The sequence below is a fragment of the Parambassis ranga genome, chromosome 18 (genome assembly GCF_900634625.1).
Source record: "Parambassis ranga chromosome 18, fParRan2.1, whole genome shotgun sequence".
Taxonomy (NCBI): domain Eukaryota; kingdom Metazoa; phylum Chordata; class Actinopteri; family Ambassidae; genus Parambassis; species Parambassis ranga.
Window position 1 is genome coordinate 900,568 of NC_041038.1, and position 21,628 is coordinate 922,195.

The window sequence follows — 21,628 nt, forward strand, 5'->3', positions numbered from 1 at the left end:
GTTAGTCTTCAATATGAATCCTTGGTTAGAAGCAGGCACATTTTAATGGCGAAGCCATGCAGTAAAGTTGAAGCCTTAATTTATGATATTTCTGCCACTGACAAAACAGAAATGTTCAATTCAGTGGCAATGTTGCCCTCATGTCCTAGGAAGTCATGCATTGTGGGTATGCCCACGGGGCCCCAAAAGCGGATGTACAATGATGTCAATCTTTTAGCTATGTGTCCTAAACGGACCCAAACCCCTGGTATGCCATCTCAACATCAAAACAATTCACTGAGCAAAGATTGGCATTCTTTGAGAAAAATAAAGGGAGAGTCACTAAAGAAGAAATCACAAGCTTACATTGCTCTGTGGTTACTAAATGATGCAGAAACGAAGGATATGGTAAATATGTTGATATCTTGCCCACAAAATTCCCAAGTCTTTGGCTTACCTTCAGCCCCAAGACAAGAACCTAGTATGATCAATGTAATGCCCTCATGCCCCAGGCATAGTGTAATTCGCGGTTTACCATCCAAAGCTAGACCAAAACTCAGTGTGTCTTGCAAAGAATGGCTTGCTTGTAGAAGTTTACAGTGGGAAAGACCAGTTATCAAAATGGATGTTCAGATTGTAAATAGAGCATTATGCTTGGATAAAAGTGAATGTAAAAATATGTATGCAATGGTACCCTCTTGCCCTGAAAATGTCAGTGTACCAGGCTTTGCCTCTGCTGTGATGCTGACAGAAGGGCCAGATATGGTGAGACTAGTGCCTTGTTGTACAAAGGAATCTAGAGTTCCTGGAATGCCTTCTAAAGATTCCACAAAATGCTTGGAATGGTTTATGGAAGGAAAATCACAGCTACTCCACAAGAAGTCAGTTATGGTACATTTAGAGGATGTTAGTGCATTTTCTCTTGACACTGACATGGTTATAAAGAATGTGTCTATGTTACCCTCCTGCCCACAAACAGCCTGTTTACCTGGCTTTCCATCAGTACCATGTCAGACATTGGCAGCCATACCAAGTATGATCAGTCTGCTCCCCACTTGTCCAAGATATTCCACAGTGTCTGGAATAGCCTATAGAATTCACAGTGAATCTCATAAAGTAAAATGGACTGCAGACAGAAGACCACTATGGGAAAGGCCATTTACAAAACCTGTAAGATCATCCATAATACATGAAAGTAAGATGTATTTCAGAGAAAAGGCAGTGGTTAACATTATGATATCCATGTTGCCTCCATGTCCCAAATATTCTAATATTCCTGGAATTCCTTCAAAGGCAGCATCTTCTGTACAAGCCTTTTTGAAAGAGGCCCCTAGCATGTTTAAATTCTCAACCGCGCTCCCAAAAGAAAGTAAAATTCCAGGTCTGCCAACAAGTAATATTTCAAAAGTAAATGATGGCTGGTTTATGGACTGGGATGTAGTTTGGGAATGTGCATTTGGTAGAAGGGATGCAATTCTTGACCCAGATGTTACAAGGAAGGAATTGTCATTCAGAGACAAAGAAATAATGCTGAGTATGCTTCCATCATGTCCAGAAGAAGCCCTGAACACTGGATTTCCATCCGCTCCAAGACCTCATACTGTTGGTGTCATTGTAAAGAAAAATCCAGATATGGTAGAGATGATCAGCTGTTGCCCAAGAGAGTCAAAAATCACTGGCTTCCCATCAAGAGTGTCACCTTTTTCTCATTCTGTATTAGGCTGGCCAGAAGGGATGATAAAGAGGCAAGGGTGCTGTGAATTTCACAAAAAGTATTGTTCTCCTCACAATGAAATAATGAAAGATATTTTTTCTGTGAAACCTTCATGTGAAAATAATGCTCTCCATCCTGACTTCACCACAGTTCCAAAGCCTGATGTTGACAAGTTTTCAAATATTGTAAAAATGCTGCCATCTTGTCCAAAGAAATTTTCTGTTCTTGGGATACCATCAACACAAGTGCACAATTCAGGACAGGGATGGCCAATTAGAAAACCACTGTTGGTGAAGTCGGGAAAAACAGGAATTGCGGAGAAAAGACAAAGCCTGATGAGTTGGGAAGAGTCACTACAGTTTAGGTTCCCCAGCCAGGATGCACCAGTGGATATGCAACAAACAAATGAATCGTCAACTCTTCTAATCACTGCTGATGTTAACGTTGTACCGTTATCCTATGCTCATATCCAAATGGATCCAACATCTTCTAGAGTCAGTGGGATTGAGATATGTGATGAGACCAGCCCAACCAGGTTAGATCTTGAAACAAAGAAAATAAAATCTAATGTGTTCTCACATTTGGACATGCATAAAGATGAACTGGACATAGTTGAAAAAGGGTGAGTGAATTGGAGAGTTTGAGTTCTCTCAGTAAAACCAGCAGGTTTGTTATTGAAACCTTTGCTCTGATTTTGTTTTCAGAAATTTGAATTGCAGAATGTGGCACTCCATTCCTGACATGCCACTATTGTTGACTGTTAGGAAGAGGTGGGTTTTCTTGTTGATTCTTGCACGGTGATGCATTATGTGGTGTAATTTCACAGTAATGCATTTGCATCTCAACACTGTCTGACTGGCTTTATTTTCTTTTATTGTGTGTGTAATTTATGGACTTGGAGGTAATACTATCATCCTAAGATTCGAAGTTATTCACTTTTATTACTTGTCATTGTTGCAGCACTGTGGGTCAGAGTGACACTGTAAATAGAGATACTGTTGCTAAGGAGACTCCTGAAAATATGGAGAATCACAGTTTCTTCTCAATAGAAGAGTCAGATAAAGCTTTTGAAGTAAAATCAAAGGATGCCTGTACTACACGTTATGATACTGTGGGTCAAGAGTATTCTAGATTCAGTGAGTGGGTAAGTGTGAGAGCAGTGTTAATTTTGCCAGTAAATTTTTATTTAGTTTTTATTTTAGTCTTGTGACTAAAATCACATTTAATTTTAGTCACATTTTAATCATTAACATTTTTTAACTTTTAGTCTAGTTTTAGGTGACTACCGGTAAATGTCAAAGAATTTTAGTCAACTAAATCTGCCGTGGATTTGGTCGACTAAAATTCTATGATATATGATTCTATGATATATTACCTTTTGACAGAAGAACCAAAGCACCAATGGACAGTGACCTGCTCTCCCTGCATACACTGTTCATACACTGTTCAGTCATGACCCTCATGAATACTCCATAACTATAGCAAAATACTTCAGTGACAACTTAGGAAAAAGTGCACTTGCTGTAAAACCATCCACCACCAGCAGCGGTGTCTTAATTTATAGATTTTGTCATGGCTCGTCTGCAAATGTAGCTTCAAGTTTGTTGTGTTTTTACCGCTGATAGTCGCTCCACACGGATTGCAAACCATCTTGTTTGTCGTGACAAACGTGTCCATGTGTCTGTTCTTCTTTTTATCCTGTTTCTGTGTTACCATTCATGAGTACACCTTCTTCCAGCATGGCGGGGTTACGTCAAATGTGTGCGTAACCTCCCTACGACACAGAAAGACACAGATAGTTCTGATTGGCACTCTGCCGCTGTTTTCTGATTCGTCCCTCCTTTCCACAAACAAAATTTCCTCTGATTGGATCTCGTCTCCATTAATAATTTTGTCTTGTTTTTATTCGTTGACGAAAGTGTTAATACGTTCCGTCTTACTTTTTAGCATCGTTTATATTTACCATAGTTATCGTCCCATTTTTATCAGCAAAAAAAAGGTTGTTAGCGAAAACTATGATTAAAATTATTTTTTAACAAAATTAACACTGTATGAGAGAGAATAACATTTGGTGCATGGCTTTAATTCATTATGTTTGCTTGAAATGCACATGTTTTGCAATTCACACTATATATAATTGACTAAAATAACTTGACACCAAAGACAAAATGTAGTTATGTAGGTATTACATACTTTAGACAACAAAAAACACACTTAATTAAATAGAGTTCACTATGTCATAGGTGGAGATGTCTTTGGAGGTCTCCAAATAGATGTAGATTAATAATATCCATCCATTCTTCTGTGCCACCCAGTAAATTACTACCTTTACACATGTAGCTACTGAACTGTAGTTTTGGAATCAACCATAGTAAGGTTTTGTCTTGATGTTTTATGTGTGTAGTCAAGCTCTACTAATGCGAAATTGGTTTAATACTGTGAAGTGACCAGCATTTGTTGAAATGCATGTATCAAGCTGGAAACCCTTTTAAAAAAAGGACAGTAATAGTTTTGTGACTTAATTTGCAATTTGATTGAGGTACATTGTGGCTGACTTTAGAATTACTTTGTCCATAAAAGGAATACCCTAATACATAACAGTACATATTTATTAACTTTTCATTTATGTTTTATCCCCTAAAGTACTCATTTATTATAACTACAACTATATTTACCTTCTCTTTAGTGATGAAAACATTGTTATTCTACCGCCACCATGCCTGATTGTTACGGATTCAGGAGAACCCCCATTCCCAAAACAAAAACATCCTACAAACAGGACAATTCAATGGGAGGAGCTACCAAAGTCAACTACAGAAAAATGTACGACAGAGATGTTGATCATATGGGAGGAGCTACCAAAAGCAACCGGAGAAGAAACTAACAATACATCAGCGGGAGAGATGGAAATGATAAAGGAAATGGTTGATACAACCCCACTGTTCCCTGGTGCTTCCTCTATCTTACACATTGATGGTGCTGAAATGAAGAGAAAGTCAGATGCTAATATGGTAGACCTGATGCCTGTGTGCTCTACTATCAGTGGCACAACTGAATTCCCTAGTAGTGCTGAACAAAAAGTTGGGTCCCATCTGGACAGTGAGTTTACTCAGACCCAGCTGTCAAAGGACGATACTAAAACCACAGAGTGTGCTTTTCATTTCGAAGGACAAGTAGATCTACTCCAAATGACTGATAAAAACTCTTCCAACCCATTATGCGTGCCAGATTATGTGAAGCCTGATATAGACAACAGACAATTCACTACATTGGACACCTGTCCCAGTTTGACAAACATTGTGGGTATGCCGTCAAAATTGCCTGTAAATGAAGAAATACACTGGTTTAGGGATCAGAACCCTGTCTGGGAGAAACTGTCACCAACAAAGCAAATGCTACCACTTTGTCCTTTAAAGGAAGATGAAAATCAAAAGAATGAAAGTGTTTTACTGGCGCCAACTTGTCCAGAGGAGGCCAGAAATCCAGGTTTTCCATCTTTACCACCAAAAAGCCATGCCAAAGCCTTAGCCTCAAGTTGTCCAGAAAAATCAGCCGTTCAACCAAGTCATAATGAGTCTACTAGGGTCAGTCTTCTTCCAGCCATCCCACCTTTGTCTTGTATTGCTGGCTTTCCATCAATCCAGGAAGCTGACAGCAAAGACTGGATTGTCAATCAACAGCCCTTGTGCAAAAAGCAAATAAAAACTGAGCTTGTATTAATGGAAAACAGTGAAAAAGACAAGAGAGGAGGAGTTTCTCTTGCTCAAAGTTGCCCGCAAAAAACGTGCATCCCTGGCTTTCCATCAGCACCAAAACCCAGAACAATTTATAATATGGTCAGTCTTCTAAGCATATGCTCAGAAGTTTCACAAATTGCAGGATTTCAATCATCTAGTAATTCAAAGGGCTGGGTGTTGTGCAAGGATCCGCTGGTCGAACCAAGAATGAAAAAAGAGCAGGTGTTGCTGATTGACACTAGTAATAAAGATAAAAGAGCAAGAAAAGGAAACGTTTCTCTAGTACCATCTTGTCCTGAAGCTTCAAGTATTCCTGGTTTCCCATCTATTCCACATCCTAAAATTAAATATCATTGTCTAAATGCAGTCAACCTTTTACCTCTGTGCCCTCTGATTTCTACTATACCTGGATTTCCATCAGTTGAAGTGCACAAAAATGAAGGATGGACTTTTGACGTGGGTTCATTGATACAGAGGCCCCAGAAAGACTTTCATCTTAGCATTAAACACCCATCAATTAATATAGACAAATGCATGTTTCTTTTGGTTCCCTCTTGTCCAAGGGCATCAAGGGTTCCAGGCTTTCCATCTGTCACCCGATATAATATGCTAAGTCTTGTACCAGTTTGCCCCAAATTGTCCAGTCTTGCAGGTTTTCCATCTTTTGAAGGGGTCTCAAAATCCCAATGGCTTTTTGGCCCACTCACATTGGGTGACAGTCTTCTTAAAGAGACAATTTTTGTGAGAGACTGTCCATATCAAGAGGAAACCATGAAGACTATGTTAGCCTTAGCACCATCTTGCCCAGAAGTATCAAGAATCCCTGGATTTCCATCTGCTCCTCGATCCAAATCCAAGATTGAATCAAATATAAGTTTTGTTACTTGCTGCCCTGGTGCCTCTACTATCAAAGGAATTGCATCTATGACTACAGTCCGAAGGTCAGGATGGCTAAATGAAACAAATCCAATACTGATAAAACCTTGGAATAACACGCAGGAACTGAAAATGGCCCACACTGTAGAGTACCAACTAGACTGTTACAACATAAAAAGCATGCTGACATCAGTAACATCTTGCCCAAAAAAAGCCAGTGCATATGGTATTCCTTCTGCTCAAATTGTAAACAGAACACCAGACATGGTCAGTTTATACACAACTGCTCCATGTGTTTCATGTGTCCCAGGTTTCCCATCAGCAAGGAGGCTTAGTTCTGAATGTATAAATATTCAAACAAGGACATCATGCAATGAGGTCATGTTTGAGAAGATGAAGAACAAAAGATTTTTCATTGCAGATTTCCCAGCAAAAAAAGGTCTGGATCAAGAGGAAATTAAGTGTATGGTAGCAATGGCTCCTTCATGTCCACATTTGACTCAAATTCCTGGATTCCCCAGTGTTTCGCCCCTAAATCCAACAAGTGAAGAAACACTAAGTCTTCTAGTCCGTCCTCCAGTGGAAAATCGGACATCACAAGAATTGTCCCCCGCACAGCCATATCCTGATGACAAAACAATTCCTAATGTTCCATCCACCAGATGCTCCAGCACAGAACTCTCTTCTGGTGAGACATTTAAAGTCTTAAGACTTATGGTCACCTGTCTTTTTGTAGATGTTAATATGTTTGTTTTTATGACAGAGGAGAAACTCAAAGATGCTGCAAAGCAAAACATAGAACTTTGTGTAGATAATGGGTAAGTGGAAGAGCTGAGTGCTGAGTTTTGTTGTGAAAGGGGCTTAGTGCTTGGTCTAACTTGGATTTGGTTTGGGATGTTTTGGACCAATAAACAACAGCTTTACAGTGCATGGTAAATTCAGCATGTCTGTAATGGCTTGGTTTCATTAGATTTTATTGTGATGCTGTATGGGCTCTTCATAGCTCCTTAAAGTCTCCTATATTTGGGTCCTCAGCAAATCACAAATAGAGAGGATAACTGCAGAGAAGGCCCAAACAGTGAAGAAACCCTTGGACACATCAGAGCCAGTAGGAGTCTTGGGTTGGGAGGTACTGGAGGCAGAAGGAACAGAAACCAAAAAACAAGCTGAATCCATGTCAACAAAAAGGGAAGAGTCCTCTGGATTAGTAAAGGCTATTGTGGGTGTTTTCCACAAAGGGTAAGTGTAAGACTGGTCTGAAACTAATAGTGTGATACACCTAACATAGCGTGGATCAATTACAGTATTAGTGAAGCGTGATGTAGAGAGTGATTATTCATACTCCAGTATATACATATAATACACGAAACATGAATGCCACTGAATGCATGGGACCTCATTTCCAAAATCACCTACCTGTTATTGCATGGTTTCATTCATTTACTTCAGTATCCATTCATTTCTCAGTTATGAAACAGTAGCATCCATATTGGGGCCGTCTAGCTCTGCTTTAGCTAAAGCTGAACATCAACCCAAGACTGTCTTCTGTGTGGACCCAAAAGATGAGGCAATGACACCATCAGACAGCATTTTTCCACCTTTGAGTGATAGCACTTCTCCTATCCAAAAGATAGAGGACACGTTTGAAGACATTCGCTCCAAAAACAGGATTGAATATCCTACAAGTGTTGAACCTTACATGTGGGACTTGGTAGATGATCAGTCATCAAATCCAGTTGCTGACTCGCCAGTGTCTGACATTGATGATGGGTATTTAGTTTGTCAAAGCATGAAGAAATGGCCTCCATTGACAGAAGCAGATATTACTGATATATCTAAGGAAGAACAAGTAGAGGGAGAAGAGGCCTCTCTTGGTCAGTCACATACAGAGGAGAGGTTGCTCACAGAGCAGGACTCTCTTCCAACATCGGCACGCGCTGATGGTGTGATAGCCAGGCACCAGACAGAAGTAGATCAAGATGAGGTTAGAATGGTGTCTTCCTCTCAGCTGGACAGTGGGTGAGTGCTTGACAACTTTTTGGTTGCACGGTGTGTACATGTTCTGCTTTTTTTTTTCGTAATAACATTTCTCCTGTTGTGATTATGAGCACTTACTGCTCAGGAAATGTTGATGTCAGTTTTGTTATTGGCATTGTGATCTGGATAGTAGTATTTCTTGTTGAAAGAAAAAATGTGTTGTAAACTAAGGCCGTCTTTGTCTCCACTTGTGCTGCTGTGTTATTAAATGATTTATGTTTGACTTTGTGTATCAGTTGGTGTCTGTCATAGTGTGGCTGAGCAGGTATATAGTACGTTGGTCATATTTGTGCATGGTACGAATGTAATGTATGAAAAAAACAAGAATGATGAATTCTGAAGTTTGTCCTCTCTTTTCCTTAAGCCCACAACAAACAAGCATGGAAGAAATATCCGCTACCTCCCTACAGCCTTCATCAATTGAGTCACTTGCTAATAACCATAAAGAGGTACATTTAGATGTACTCTTGGATATGCACTCAGATGATAAAAACATTGATCCAATTGTACCACAAGCTGGTATTGTGGTCCCTCAGCGAGGGAGAAAACCAAAGAGAAGGATTAAAGAACTTCAAAAGGAAGAGCATCATCAAGAAAAAGACACTGCTCCAAGACAGCCAATGAGAAAGAAGGATAGTTTAACACTAAATCGCAAAGGCCCTGAGGTGATTTTAGTCCAGTCTGCAAGGGTGGATGCTACCGAGTTAAATTCTACACAACCTGCCACAGACCTTGCTCCATCTGGCAGCATAAAGAAAGGAGACAGCAGTATTCCTGTAGCTGCATCTCAGAACAGTGTTAAAGAAAATGTTTGCACTCAACTAACACCTCATACTGATAACCATAAATACAAAGGGGATTCAGCAGGAAAATCAATTGATGTTGTTCCTCCTCCTCGTGTGAAAAGAAGGGATGACAGTTTGCCACCTGACACTTCCCAAAAAAAATCCATGAATGAGCCTGTGATGTGTATCCCCACAGAGAAATCTGCTCCAATACCTCATCATCAAAATTTGAAAGACCAAGCTAGTTCTGCTTTGGAAACAATTGCTGCCCTACCTAATGGTTCCTCGGGTGAAACATTACTGAGCATTGATAAACCCAGTCAAGAAAAACAAGATCACACTACCATACAGCATTCTCAGGAAACAGATTTGGTAAACACTGAATTCGACTCCTTAAAGAACATAGAAGAAACATGTCCTTATGTGCCCAAGAAAGACTCTAATACTTCACTCCATACCTCTTCTGACATAACTTCACCCTCAGAAACAAAGAGCATTGCCCCTGAGCCAGAGATATGTGATGTTGATCAAACTACCTCTCTTTCAATCATAAAGAAGATACGTCTTCCAACATGTGCCAAGAAGTTGCCCTCCAGAAAGTCGTACAGAATTGAGAGTGATGTTATGGTACACAAGGAGTCTGCAAAACCAGTTGAGTTCATGGATTTGGAAAAAATAATGCAGCCAATAATAAATGATGTTACCTCTGTTGATGTTATTGACAACGCATCTTCTCAGAAATCAAAGGATGCACCAATGTTAATAAATGCAGGAAAAGACAAAGAAATAACTCAACCTATCCCAAGGCTTCGTGCAAGGAAACGTTTCAGTGAGTCATTCCCAAATGACTTTACAGCAATGGAGACACCTTCTCAAGCTGGCCGTGGAGAACAAGCACAGGCTCTTGGTCAAGAAGGCTCTTCATCCATGTCTTCAGCAGCTAAAGAAATGTCAGTGGTTGCATTGGTATCACTAGATCAACCTTCTACATCTACAGAGGGACTCACTGGAGTACAGTTGAGGAAAAGTAGATGTAACATTGAGAGAAGTACTTTGCAAGACAATTGTGATGCTTCACAGAAGACAGCAACGCCCTTAGGCTTGCCTATTCCCAAACCCAGGGCCAAAAAGCATCTCAGTGATTTGCTCCCAGATGACACTATAATATCTAGCTCACCACCTCCCTGTCAGTCAGCTGACACAATTGATCCTGCAACAGTCCAACAAAATGAACAGTCAACCTTGCCTCTGCCAGTGCCTAGGGCCAAGAAACACCTTAGTGCAACGTTTTCAGATGGCACACCACCGGTAGACAGTTTATTCCCTGTAGAAATTGAATCATCTCAGTCATGTGTAGATAGTATAAATGTAACTGGCAAGAAAACAGTGGAAGGCTCAATATCACTGGATTCCAGTGTGATCTCTGAAGGAGGTTTTGTCACAGTCCGAGGTGAAGATCATGTTGCAGTAGAGTTGGAAAGGGAAGTGCTAGAAGCAATGCAAGAAGAATCTACTCAGTCACACTCTGTAGAGGACACTGAGCAGACAGTAGATGAAATCATTGAAGGCTGGACCTTTACAGATAAATCTGGTTTTAAAGATGACTCGGAGAAAGCTGCAGAGGCAGTGTCTGAGCAGGAATACGTTGAAAACGTCCTGGAATCAGCAGCTGATAGGTCCCTTGCATCTTCTCAGGATGACTGGCTGCATGTAGAGGATGATAAAGACGTTGAACTCATGGAAATAAACATAAGAAAGGAAATGAGGGATGAAGAGTTGGACTTTGGCTTTGTGTCTGTTGATGTAGCTACAGGTTGTTCAGGGAATGAAAGGTAAGAATAGTCTATACACTGTAGGGTGTTGGGGGGGTTGCAGTCATAACTGTGATATGTTTTGCATCATTCATTCTCTCCACAATCAATAGACTTTCTCATTATCTAATATTGTCTATGTATGTGCTTTCATTAGCATGGTGTGGAAAAACATAAATTACAAGTTTTGTTTTTAAAACGAATGTGTTTTGAAAATAATAGACTTAGTTGGAGACTGTGGTGTGTTTGATGTGTTCCTGCAGTGAGAGAAGAGAAGAATCCATGGGTCACCCTGTTCCTGTACCACGTGGCAAGAAACGTTTGAGTGGTTTTTGCCTGGATGACAGCAAGTCAGATGTTGCTGCTCTCCACCAACCAAGTATGTTGACGACGCCTCAGAAAAGACCTGCAGATGGGGCTGCTTCTGCTGACGTATGTAAAGCTGCACTCACCAATATTTGTGTACTAAAAATTGATAAATGGAAGGAAGTTCGTATTTGGTACAAATTCAGACTTGGACTTAACAAACTGATTACTTTTTGGTGATCAGATTTCTAGTCACATGTGACCTCATTAAACTTTGACTACTTATAAACACAATATCTCTAAAGGGATGTTTTTTCAAAATTAGCACAAATTTACCAAGGATGAGGATGAACCACTCAAAGGTCAATGTGACTTCAAATTTTTGCCACCTTACTCTGACTTGGGTGCAGGGGCAAGTACTGTAGTAATTCATTAATACAATTTGTTATTTTCTAAATGTCTGTGTGTGCTCTAGAGCCAACAAGCAAGTCCAACCTTAGTAAAGTCCAGTCAGTCTCTGCTGGAATGGTGTCAGGAGGTCACACAGAGTCACAAGGGAGTGAAGATCACAAATTTCAGCACCTCCTGGAGGAATGGCTTGGCCTTTTGTGCCATCTTACATCACTTCCTCCCGGAAAAGATGTAAGAAACAGTTCACATATGACTCTTGCATTGTTTATTGCGGTTGTTGGTTTATTCTTTTATGTTTTTCTTGTTCTCTTCTAGTAATTATGAAATGCTTGATCCATATGACATAAAGCACAACAGCAAAAAGGTGATTAATTATTTCTTGGATTTCTTTTAAATTAACAAACAAACTTTACTTGTAAGCCCTACTATAATCCAGCCACCTTTTGATTTTGCACATATTGCAGGCCTTTGATGCCTTTGCCGAACTCGGCATCTCTCGGCTGTTGGAGCCTTCAGATATGGTCATGCTTGCAGTGCCTGACCGCCTCATTGTCATGACCTACCTCAACCAGATTCGCACTCATTTCACTGGCCAGGAGCTCAGTGTGCTTCACATAGAGAAGAACAGCAGTGAGTCCAGCTATGCTGTAGCAGGGGACCGGGAAGGCCAAGAGGACCCTGAGGCAACTGTTCGCTACTGTGCTCAGAGGCTCCAGGAGGAAGGCATAAGTCTTGAGTCCAATGGGAGTGTAAGCACTACAGAGAAGGAGAGTAAAGCCAGTGGGGATGTGGTTCCACCTCCCAGAACCAAACGGCTACAAGCTGCTGGGGCAGGTGCGGCTCAGTCTCCAGTGGCACCTCCAAGGACTCATTTCTTGTCCAAGACTGGATTTTCTCATGTCAAAGATGCTGATCTGGTAAAGAAGCGCCGGTCACAGCGGAGGAGTGGATCGGTAGATGAAGGAGAAACATCGGTGGTATGAATCCTCACTTTGTTATTCTTTAAATGTCATTGTTACCTCCTTTTCTTGTATAAACCGTAATACTTGAGGAACTGTTGGTTCTGTCTGTAGGCTGTTACAGATCAAGATACCCATAGGAAGCCAGAAACTGGTAAACTATTTGTTTAAACTTACCACTACGTTAGTGTAAACACTCATAGTATGTCTTCTTTAGTTTTTGTTTCTGAATTTGTCTTGCAGAGATGACGATGACAGTGAGAGAGGAAGGAAGACCAGAAGGCCAGGTTAGCACTACTTATTTTTGGCTAAATCTGTTTTTGAAAACTGTCCAAATATGTAAGCACTTTTCAGCTAATGCTAAATATGCTTACATATTACAACAGAGAAGTACAGAGCTTTATGTGTCATTGTTCAGTGTGCACTGAATGTGTGTGTTAATGTTTGCAGGATGCCAACCAGTATGTGCTGAATCAGATGGAAGCCCTGGAAGCAGAACAAAATCATATTGATAATAGAGCAGGTGTGGTGGAGAGGAAGCTCAGACAGTTGCTAGAAACAGGTAAGTCATGACTAGCACAATGGATGCACAGGAAACCACTTATATACAGTGCTCAAAAAAATTAAGGGAACAGTAAAATAACACCTCCTAGATCTCATTGAATGAAATATTCCAGTTGAAAATTCATTACACAGTGGAATACGTTGAGGACAAAATAACATAAAAATGATCAATGTAAATCAAAATTATTATCCAATGGAGGTCTGGATTTGGAATCATACTCAAAATGAAAGTGTAAAATCACATTACAGGCTGATCCAACTTGAGTGGAAGTTCCTCAAGACAAGTCAAAATGAGGCTCAGTAGTGTGTGTGGCCTCCATGTGCCTGTATGACCTCCCTACAACACCTGGGCATGCTCCTGATGACGCAGCAGATGCTCTCCTGAGGGATCTCTTCCCAGACCTGGATTAAACCATCAGTCAACTCCTGGACAGTATGTGGTGCAACATGGCGTTGGTGGATGGAATGAGACATGATGTCCCAGATGTGCTGGATTGGATTCAGGTCTGAGGAATATGCCATAGCATTCCATAGCATTAATGCCTTCATCATGCAGGAACTGCTGACACACTTCAGCCACATGAGGCCTAGCATTGTCATGCATCAGAAGGAACCAAAGGGCCCACTGCACCAGCATATGGTCTCACAATGGGTCTGAGGAGCTCATCCTGGTACCTAATGGCAGTCAGGGTACCTCTGGCTAGCACATGGAGGACTGTGCGGCCCTCCAAATAAATACCTCCCCACACCATTACTGACCCACCACCAAACCGGTCATGCTGGAGGATGTTGCGGGCAGCAGAAGGTTCTCCATGGTGTCTCCAGACTCTGTCAGTGCTCCTGTAACTCCAAGTCAATCACACTTCTGTGAAATCAGCCTGTCCAGTTAGGAAGCAACACTGATTGTGAATCAATTTCAGCTGCTGTTGTGCAAATGGAACAGACAACAGGTGGAAATTAGAGGCAATTATCAAGACAAGCCCTCTAAGTAGAGGTTTTGCAGGTGCTGACCACAGACCATTTCTCTGTTCTCATCCTTTCTGCCTGATGTTTTGCTCACTTTTGCACTTTTGCCTGCCTGTTCCCCAGACCTCAATCCAATCCAGCACATCTGGGACATCATGTCTCGCTCCATCCACCAACACCACATTGCACCACAGACTGTCCAGGAATTGATGCTTTAATCCAGGTCTGGGAGGAGATCCCTCAGGACAACATCCACCGCCTCATCAGGAGCATGCCTAGGCATTGTAGGGAGGTCATTTTGACTTGTATTGAGGAATTTCCACTCAAGTTGGATCAGCCTGTAATGTGATTTTCCACATTTATTTTGAGTTTGGTTCCAAATCCAGACCTCCATGGGTTAATAATTTTGATTTACATTGATCATTTTTATGTTATTTTGTCCTCAACGTATTCCACTATGTGATGAATGAAGATTTTCAACTGGAATATTTTATTTATTGAAATCTAGAAGGTGTTATTTTAGTGTTCCCTTTATTTTTTGAGCAGTGTATATATCTACGGTAAATGTAAAAAAGATGTGGTTTTGTTCTCCAGGCAGTGACAAGGTGGAGGAGGAGAGGTTGATTCAGGAATGGTTCATGCTGGTCAACAAGAAGAACGCTTTAATCCGCAGACAGGACCACCTGCAGCTGTTGTAAGGGACACACAGTGCTGCACATGCAGTGTGAAGGATTAACTTTACAGCAGTCCATTTGTATTTAATGTCTTTAACAGCAAATGTTGTCTTGTGATTGACAGGCTTGAAGAACAAGACTTGGAAAGACGATTTGAGCTTTTAAATCAAGAGCTGAGGGACATAATGGCAATGGATGGTAGGACTTTATTTCCAAACTGCAGTTTATAGTCATTTGTAGACTTAAAGGACATACACATAACATACAAAAGCACTCAGGTTCTTACTCAGAGAAATGTCTTCAAATGCGTGTTTGATGTGAGATAAGCAGACTGTTGAAATTCCTTTTAGCAACACATAACACACAGTTACAGCCAGTAATGATCAGGGGCCGTATTCACAAAGATTCTTAGCGCTAGGAGTTTCCCTTAGTGGTGAAATTCTAAGAAAATTCTTAGAATTTTGACGTTTTGTAAGAATTTCCCCTTAAAATTCAGACTAAATCCTAGTAAAGATAAAAGAGGTCTTCAGGTAAAAAACTGTTAAGAGTGGAGAGGAGCACTTTTAAGAGGTTTAATCGTTCCTTGAACAGGGAGAACATGATGCAGCGACAGAAACGTTTTCCAAGCTATGAATGACGCTGAACACATAAAACGCTACAGATTAGAACGAGCAGGAATAATGTTTGTGGTTGAATATGAAGACTATAAATCTTAGTAAGGACTCTTATCTTTAAAGTCTCCGAGGACGGAGCAGACTAAAAGTTTGATCTTAGTGAGGAAGCGTGTTTGACCCCGTTGCTAAGCGTGACGCATTGTTTAGGAGACGTAGTGGGTTGTCAGGAAAAAAAACACATGAGAACGCATTCCTAATAATATTGTGATGATGTGATGAAGATGATGTGATCTTAAACCAAGCGGCAACCTTCGGGGCTCAAAGTTGAAGCCCATGCGGAAGTGTCAAAACTTGTAATTCACGCCGCAACAGCTGGGGGTTGGCTCCAAAAGCGAGTAATTTCCCATAGACTCCCATGTTAAAATGGCCGACTTCACAGCAGAAAAGAACATGTTTACAGCCTGGTACAAAAAATCGCTGTGGTCTCAGATGATAGGTTCTCTGCTAGTGTCAATTGTAGGGAGGGTGACTTTTTTTACAACTCACTCGTTTCAATGGTATTCGGACTTAAAATTACGCCTAATTATGGGCGTTGCCGCTTGAGTGACAGACAGTTGACGTATCACAGTGTGAGTTTCCTGCTTCCACGATCCCCCGCCCCCTAAACCCCGCTCGTGCCCCCCCTCTTTGTCCATAATCGGAGTTTTAGTTGACGTGACGCTGCCAACATGGCGGCGGTCATCAAGTCCTGGAACCTCCCACCGAGCCTCAAAACGGCTCTTCAGAAACAAACGGGTGACGTCACGGAAGCTCTGTCCATAGTTTTTACTGTCAATGTCTTAAACTCAAATTGTTTGGATGGAATTCAGCCTGTAGGATATTAACGCGGGACTACTGGCTCAGCTGTCACCAACTTTCTGTGATTGCTGTCTGTTACATGGAGCCGCTGGTTTACCTGCATACAAAACGTTCTACGAGACACGGGGTGCGAGAGGACAGAGCGCAGCGCATCAGCGCTTCCTTTTGCGCACTTTGACAGTTTTGTGAGGAAAGCGCTGGTACGTCTGCAATTAGGGGTGGACGAATCGATCTAAATATCGATAGTATCGATACCAAAGTTAGGATCAGTATTTACTCGATACTAGCATGATGAGATCGATATTTCTGTGGAATTTTCTCTTAATACCATCAGCAACTTCACTCGTATTTGCTCGCGACACGCTCCTCTCTCACTCTGCTCAGTGCGCAGGCGCACTCCGCCCCTCCCCCTCCTCCACTCGGCCGGAGCAGACGGAGCTCCTGATTGGCTGTAAAGTACAGCTAGCGTCCTGGAGACAGCAGAGAGGAAGAGGAGCGCTGTTTGGAGTTATTTCACAGCGACAGACGTAGAAGAAGAAACTGCTACTTGTGAGGGGTGCAGGAAAGCGACCTGCCACTGTGGAAACACAACTCATTTACACAAACATAAAGCAGCAGAGACCAAAGACCTCGAGCTGCAGAGTAAACAGAGGGAGGAGGAAGAGGCAGATCCCCAAACATGAACCAGAGACAGTGGTCACTGACAAAGGCTTTACCGCACAAAACTCATGAAGATCCAGGTAGATGATTTAAAGAAGTGAAGGTTTAGATTGAGTAATCTGCAGCATGAATTAATATTGTCTTTCTAAGTGCAGTAATAAGACATGTAATTTTAGCGGAATGACTGGACAGTCATCATATATCACCAGCTGAAATAAATCTGTTTTTTCTCAAATTCCAAAATATATCTAATAATGTAATTATATAAGTTTATATAATAATATGTATTTCAGTATGATTAATATAATTATGCTTTTGTGATAACTGTTGAAAGATCTTTATTCTTCATATTTAGGCTCCATGCAGATAGGTGTTAGACTTTTATAAAAATTATCTTAGGTATGCTGTTTCACCTACTTGATTGACAAAGAGCCTTGGCTATCACAAGGAGCATGACATGACATCTATTTAAAGGCAAAAAAGAAGGCAAAAAAAATAATTATTTATGATCATGAAATTTCAAAGTAAAAGTATTGGTATTGGTATCGGCGATACTGGCCCTGTCTTTACTTGGTATCGGATCAATACTGACATTTTCAGTATCGCCCACCCCTATCTGCAATGTGAGATGAGGGGAGATCGCTGCACATAAACGAGGATCTGCTCATACAGGTGATGGCTGTATGACCGTGTTTTGAACAAAGTTTACACAACGACATATTCCATTAAAGCCTAATGGATTATTTTCAGGAGGTGCACCAACCCCCAAACAGCTGTCCCAATGTTGTATCAAATAAATAAACAAAGAACTACAAAAGTCACGATGCATCCGTAGCGTTTTAATCTCACTCATTCATAGTTTGGAGGTTTCTCCTCTCTGTCCTCTCTGTTTAGGGAACTCTTAAGCCTCTTAAAAGTCATCCTCTCTACTCCTAACAGTTTCTCACCTTAAGATCTTTACTAGGATTTAGGCTTAAATATAAGAGTAAATTCTTAGAAACGTCATAATTATAAGAATGTTAGAATTTCACTCCTAAGGGAAACAAATAATCTTTGTGCATACGGCCCCTGTCACTGTCCAATCAATGCTGCTTATATGTTAGGGACGTATTCTCATGTTGTTGTTGTCTGAGAATGTTCTTAAATTACTTTTAAGCTAGGAGTCCTTACTAAGATTTTTTAGGCTAAGATAAGACTGGATTCTAAGAATCTTTGTGAATACGGCCCCAGGTCTTCTACTACAGAATTGTGGCCTACATATACCGTAATAATACTTGTGTCTTCCTGTTGCTTTCTGTTACAGAATGGCAGCAGACTCAGGCCCACAAACAAAGGGAGCAGCTGCTGCTTCAGGAGCTGGTGTCACTGGTCAACCAGAGGGACGAACTAGTCCGCAATATGGATGCCAAAGAGAGAGGGTAAAACCGTTTTCACTGTCCCAATTGGAAGTTGAGTTGCATATGCAACTCTTAAAATGATTACATTTATTCTATTTACTTTAAAGCTGAAGAGGACAAAATTAACTAGGTCCTGGGTCTGGGGATTGTCTGGGGCCTTCAGATAGTTTGACCCTGCACTGCTCTGGTGCTCTGTTGTAGGTTTTTGTATTTCAAATATGTAACTGTATGTAACTGTTACACTGGCAAGCTGTCCAACTATTCTGATTGTATAGTGCTATTGCTCACATTATGTGGCCTATTACTGTGTTATCTGTATGGACCTTGCTTTGTTAGCTTTGTAACAAATAGCTCAGTCCCAGGAGTTTAGTAAGATTCAACAAACGGAGCTTTGCTTTTAGTGTTGGTTTCTCCATAATGTTCAAGCATTATGTCTGTGAATGCTCTCATTCATCCAAGTTTTAGGTCTAAAAGTTAGGCCAAAACATCTAGTTTTGCCCCCTGGTGGCTGGCTCAGTATAGGTCAGAAACTGCTTGTATGTTAGTGAACACAAAAGCAACTAAAAACTGGTATTACTTGTTAAATAAAGTTTTCTCAGTGAGGGTTTATGCCTTGTTATCAAGTTCTTATGTTGCTTCATGTGTTCATGTTTTGCATATGTTTGTATTTAATAAGGTATTGTTGACTAAAAAAGAAGTAAGTATGGTCAGTCTGCAGCCAATGGAGCAGCCAAACTTTGCAAAAGTGCTCAGTGTGGAAGTAGTGTGCAGATTGGTTCCATGAGGGCCTCCTTTTCCAACATTGCAGCGCTCATAAGTAAGATATTTTGGCCTTGTTTTTGTAGAGTGGGCGGAACCAGAGCTATGCAACCATATTTGGCCACTATTGCCATTTCTATGATGTTTGGTATTCACTGACAGTTATCCAGAATTGTAATTGTATTGACTGAAGAGGAAGAATACTATACCTGTTCCTTTAGATATGTGACATCAGTTTTCAGACCGCCTGTGACTCTCCTTTTTTCTCCTTTCCTCAGAGCTCTGGAGGAAGACGAGCGCCTGGAGCGTGGCCTGGAGCAGCGAAGAAGGAAGTATGCCAAACAGCAGAAAGAAAAGTGTGTGATGCAATGATTCCATCAACCTTCAGCCACCAAATGCTGTGTCAAACGCAGTGGGTCAGGATAAGAATAGGACAGTCACATTTTTTCTCAGTCAGCAATAAGAGGATTTTTAGATCAAAACCAGCTGACACAAGGAGGTTACATGCTGAAAGAGGTCACTGAAGAGGTGTTTGCATCTAAGAAATATTGTCTTTCTTCCTCTTATTCTGTGTCTTAAAATCTGGCATCGTTTTCACATATTTAAACCGGACTACATAATAACATGATATTTAGCCCAGAAGGGGTGTTGACCCACTCAGTGGCAGTGCCCAGGGTCTCAGAGAGAGCTCCTTGTATCTTTGGACTGTTTGCTTTGCAGTTTCTGTGGTGTATTTCTGCTGTTGTTACTGTTTGTGACCATGAATGTGGAGTGTGTAGCAGTGTGAATATTTTAGATACACCTGAAACAGTTTAGACCATGGCCTAGCAGATGTAGGTTCTCATTAACTCACACAGTGTCAGTACAGTACAGTTTGTACTGTATTAAGTACTAACTTAGGTTCCAAGATCACCCAGAAAAATGTTTTTTTTTAATCTACTGCTTCTCTCTTCTCTGTAGAACATTGTACTAACCTAAATAGTAATTATAAATCCATTTTGGACCCAAAATCTAGCCAACCAGTGTTGGTGTTAAGAGAAAGAGTGGATAAAGCCAGTATTTACTGTACATGTCCAACAAATGCAGTCCAAATTTTCTCACCTGCCTGTACCGTTTGTTTTGTGCATTGACCTTTATAGTATGTTGGTGAAGATTCTCATTTAGGTCATGCTTCATTTAAGAGTCTGAAGCAGGGCAAGTGAACTTGTTCCCTAAAGATGTGTCACTGCTCCTCAAAGCAGCTTCCTCAGGTTTACTTTTAAAAGTCCTGAGTGTCTTGTCAAAATAGTAAGCAAGGGAGAAGTGTACAGGATACAATGTAATCCAACATCCTAATCAAATCCCCCTGCCCACACCACGATCCCTTGTGTTATAAAGAGTAGTGGTTGAATCATACACCGTGAAAGGGCAGGTGTAACCCTAGCCTTAGAAAGACACTTTGTAAACATGCTATTTGTCACCACTGTCGCCTCATTGTAGAATGTTCTACAGTATTATGACAGATGTTTACGTCATTGTGTCAGCCATGGCCAGCTCTGGTAAACATGGCACCTTGATGGGATTTCTTCACATGTAGTGAAAATGTTCACTTTGACTTAATGTACTGGTTAGATTTCAGAGGTCAAAGGTCAGAGAGATCAAAGTCACTGCAGCCTCACAACTTAGTTGAACACAATTTATGTCAGAAATGCCCTGAGGGAATTTACCAACATCTGGCACAAGTGCCCCCTTCAGTTCAAGGATGAGCTTATAACAGCTTGGAGGCCAGTCCCTTTGTTCTCTTGAACATATTTTTGGACAGTCCAAGAATTTGGGAATGTTTGTTAATATCTGATTTTAATATCCTATTGCTCATACTTTTACAAGGCTAAAGGTCAGCTTCATTATATTCTGTGAAAACACTTTATTAAACTCATATAATTTCCGGTCTTCCTTACATTTGAGTCGAGACACATGCAACTTGACGGCCTGGCAAATGCAAACAACCTTAAGGCTTAGTTTTATATCCTAAGAACAGATGGAGTTTAATGACCAGGAAAACAGCCATAGATTTGATTATTTAAAGTTATTATTTATTCAGACAGATTTATATAGATGAGAGTTTTAGGTGCCACTGATTAGGGAAAAAGTTTGGATAAGTTTTATGTGCAAGTATTTAATGAGGCATAATTCAAATGTGTGGTGTGTGTGTGTTTTTTAAACAGATGTGAATGTGTTTGCATGATGAAAGCCAAATATGCTCGACCACAGCATTATGTTTGATTAAAGGGGAATGGCTCCTCCATGACTTTTAGTGTGAAATGTATCTTCTTATCTGTGCACTGAAAGGTTTTTACTGCATTTTTACTTTAGTACCTATGTACTCTGTAACATGTGAGATTTTATTAGTGTGTAAAATGTGCTGCTGTTGTCATCCTGTGTGGATTGGTTATTGTTTGTCTGAAGGATTGCGGTTAGAAGATTTTTATTTTTGGCTTCTGTTACTTTTGCACTATTTGTAAAGTTTGAAAAATACAAAGTA

The 21,628-nt window shown here is 40.7% G+C and overlaps 1 protein-coding gene across 6 annotated transcripts in view; it reads left to right on the forward strand.

The window, feature by feature from the left end:
* ehbp1l1a (EH domain binding protein 1-like 1a) overlaps positions 1–21,628 on the forward strand; it is a 38,198-nt gene extending 16,570 nt beyond the window's left edge. For 4 of the 6 annotated variants that reach the window (XM_028428890.1, XM_028428891.1, XM_028428892.1 and 1 more), the window contains 16 exons: positions 4,380–6,994; positions 7,070–7,124; positions 7,342–7,545; positions 7,774–8,325; positions 8,708–10,960; positions 11,203–11,371; positions 11,721–11,887; positions 11,972–12,020; positions 12,121–12,633; positions 12,730–12,769; positions 12,859–12,902; positions 13,066–13,177; positions 14,740–14,839; positions 14,944–15,017; positions 18,255–18,369; positions 19,386–21,628. In XM_028428890.1, the coding sequence (XP_028284691.1) occupies positions 4,380–6,994; positions 7,070–7,124; positions 7,342–7,545; positions 7,774–8,325; positions 8,708–10,960; positions 11,203–11,371; positions 11,721–11,887; positions 11,972–12,020; positions 12,121–12,633; positions 12,730–12,769; positions 12,859–12,902; positions 13,066–13,177; positions 14,740–14,839; positions 14,944–15,017; positions 18,255–18,369; positions 19,386–19,479 (7,156 nt within the window). In that variant the 3' untranslated portion in view covers positions 19,480–21,628. The remainder of the gene's footprint in view (positions 1–4,379; positions 6,995–7,069; positions 7,125–7,341; positions 7,546–7,773; positions 8,326–8,707; positions 10,961–11,202; positions 11,372–11,720; positions 11,888–11,971; positions 12,021–12,120; positions 12,634–12,729; positions 12,770–12,858; positions 12,903–13,065; positions 13,178–14,739; positions 14,840–14,943; positions 15,018–18,254; positions 18,370–19,385) is intronic. The other 2 variants (XM_028428894.1, XM_028428895.1) reach the window with 2 other exon arrangements.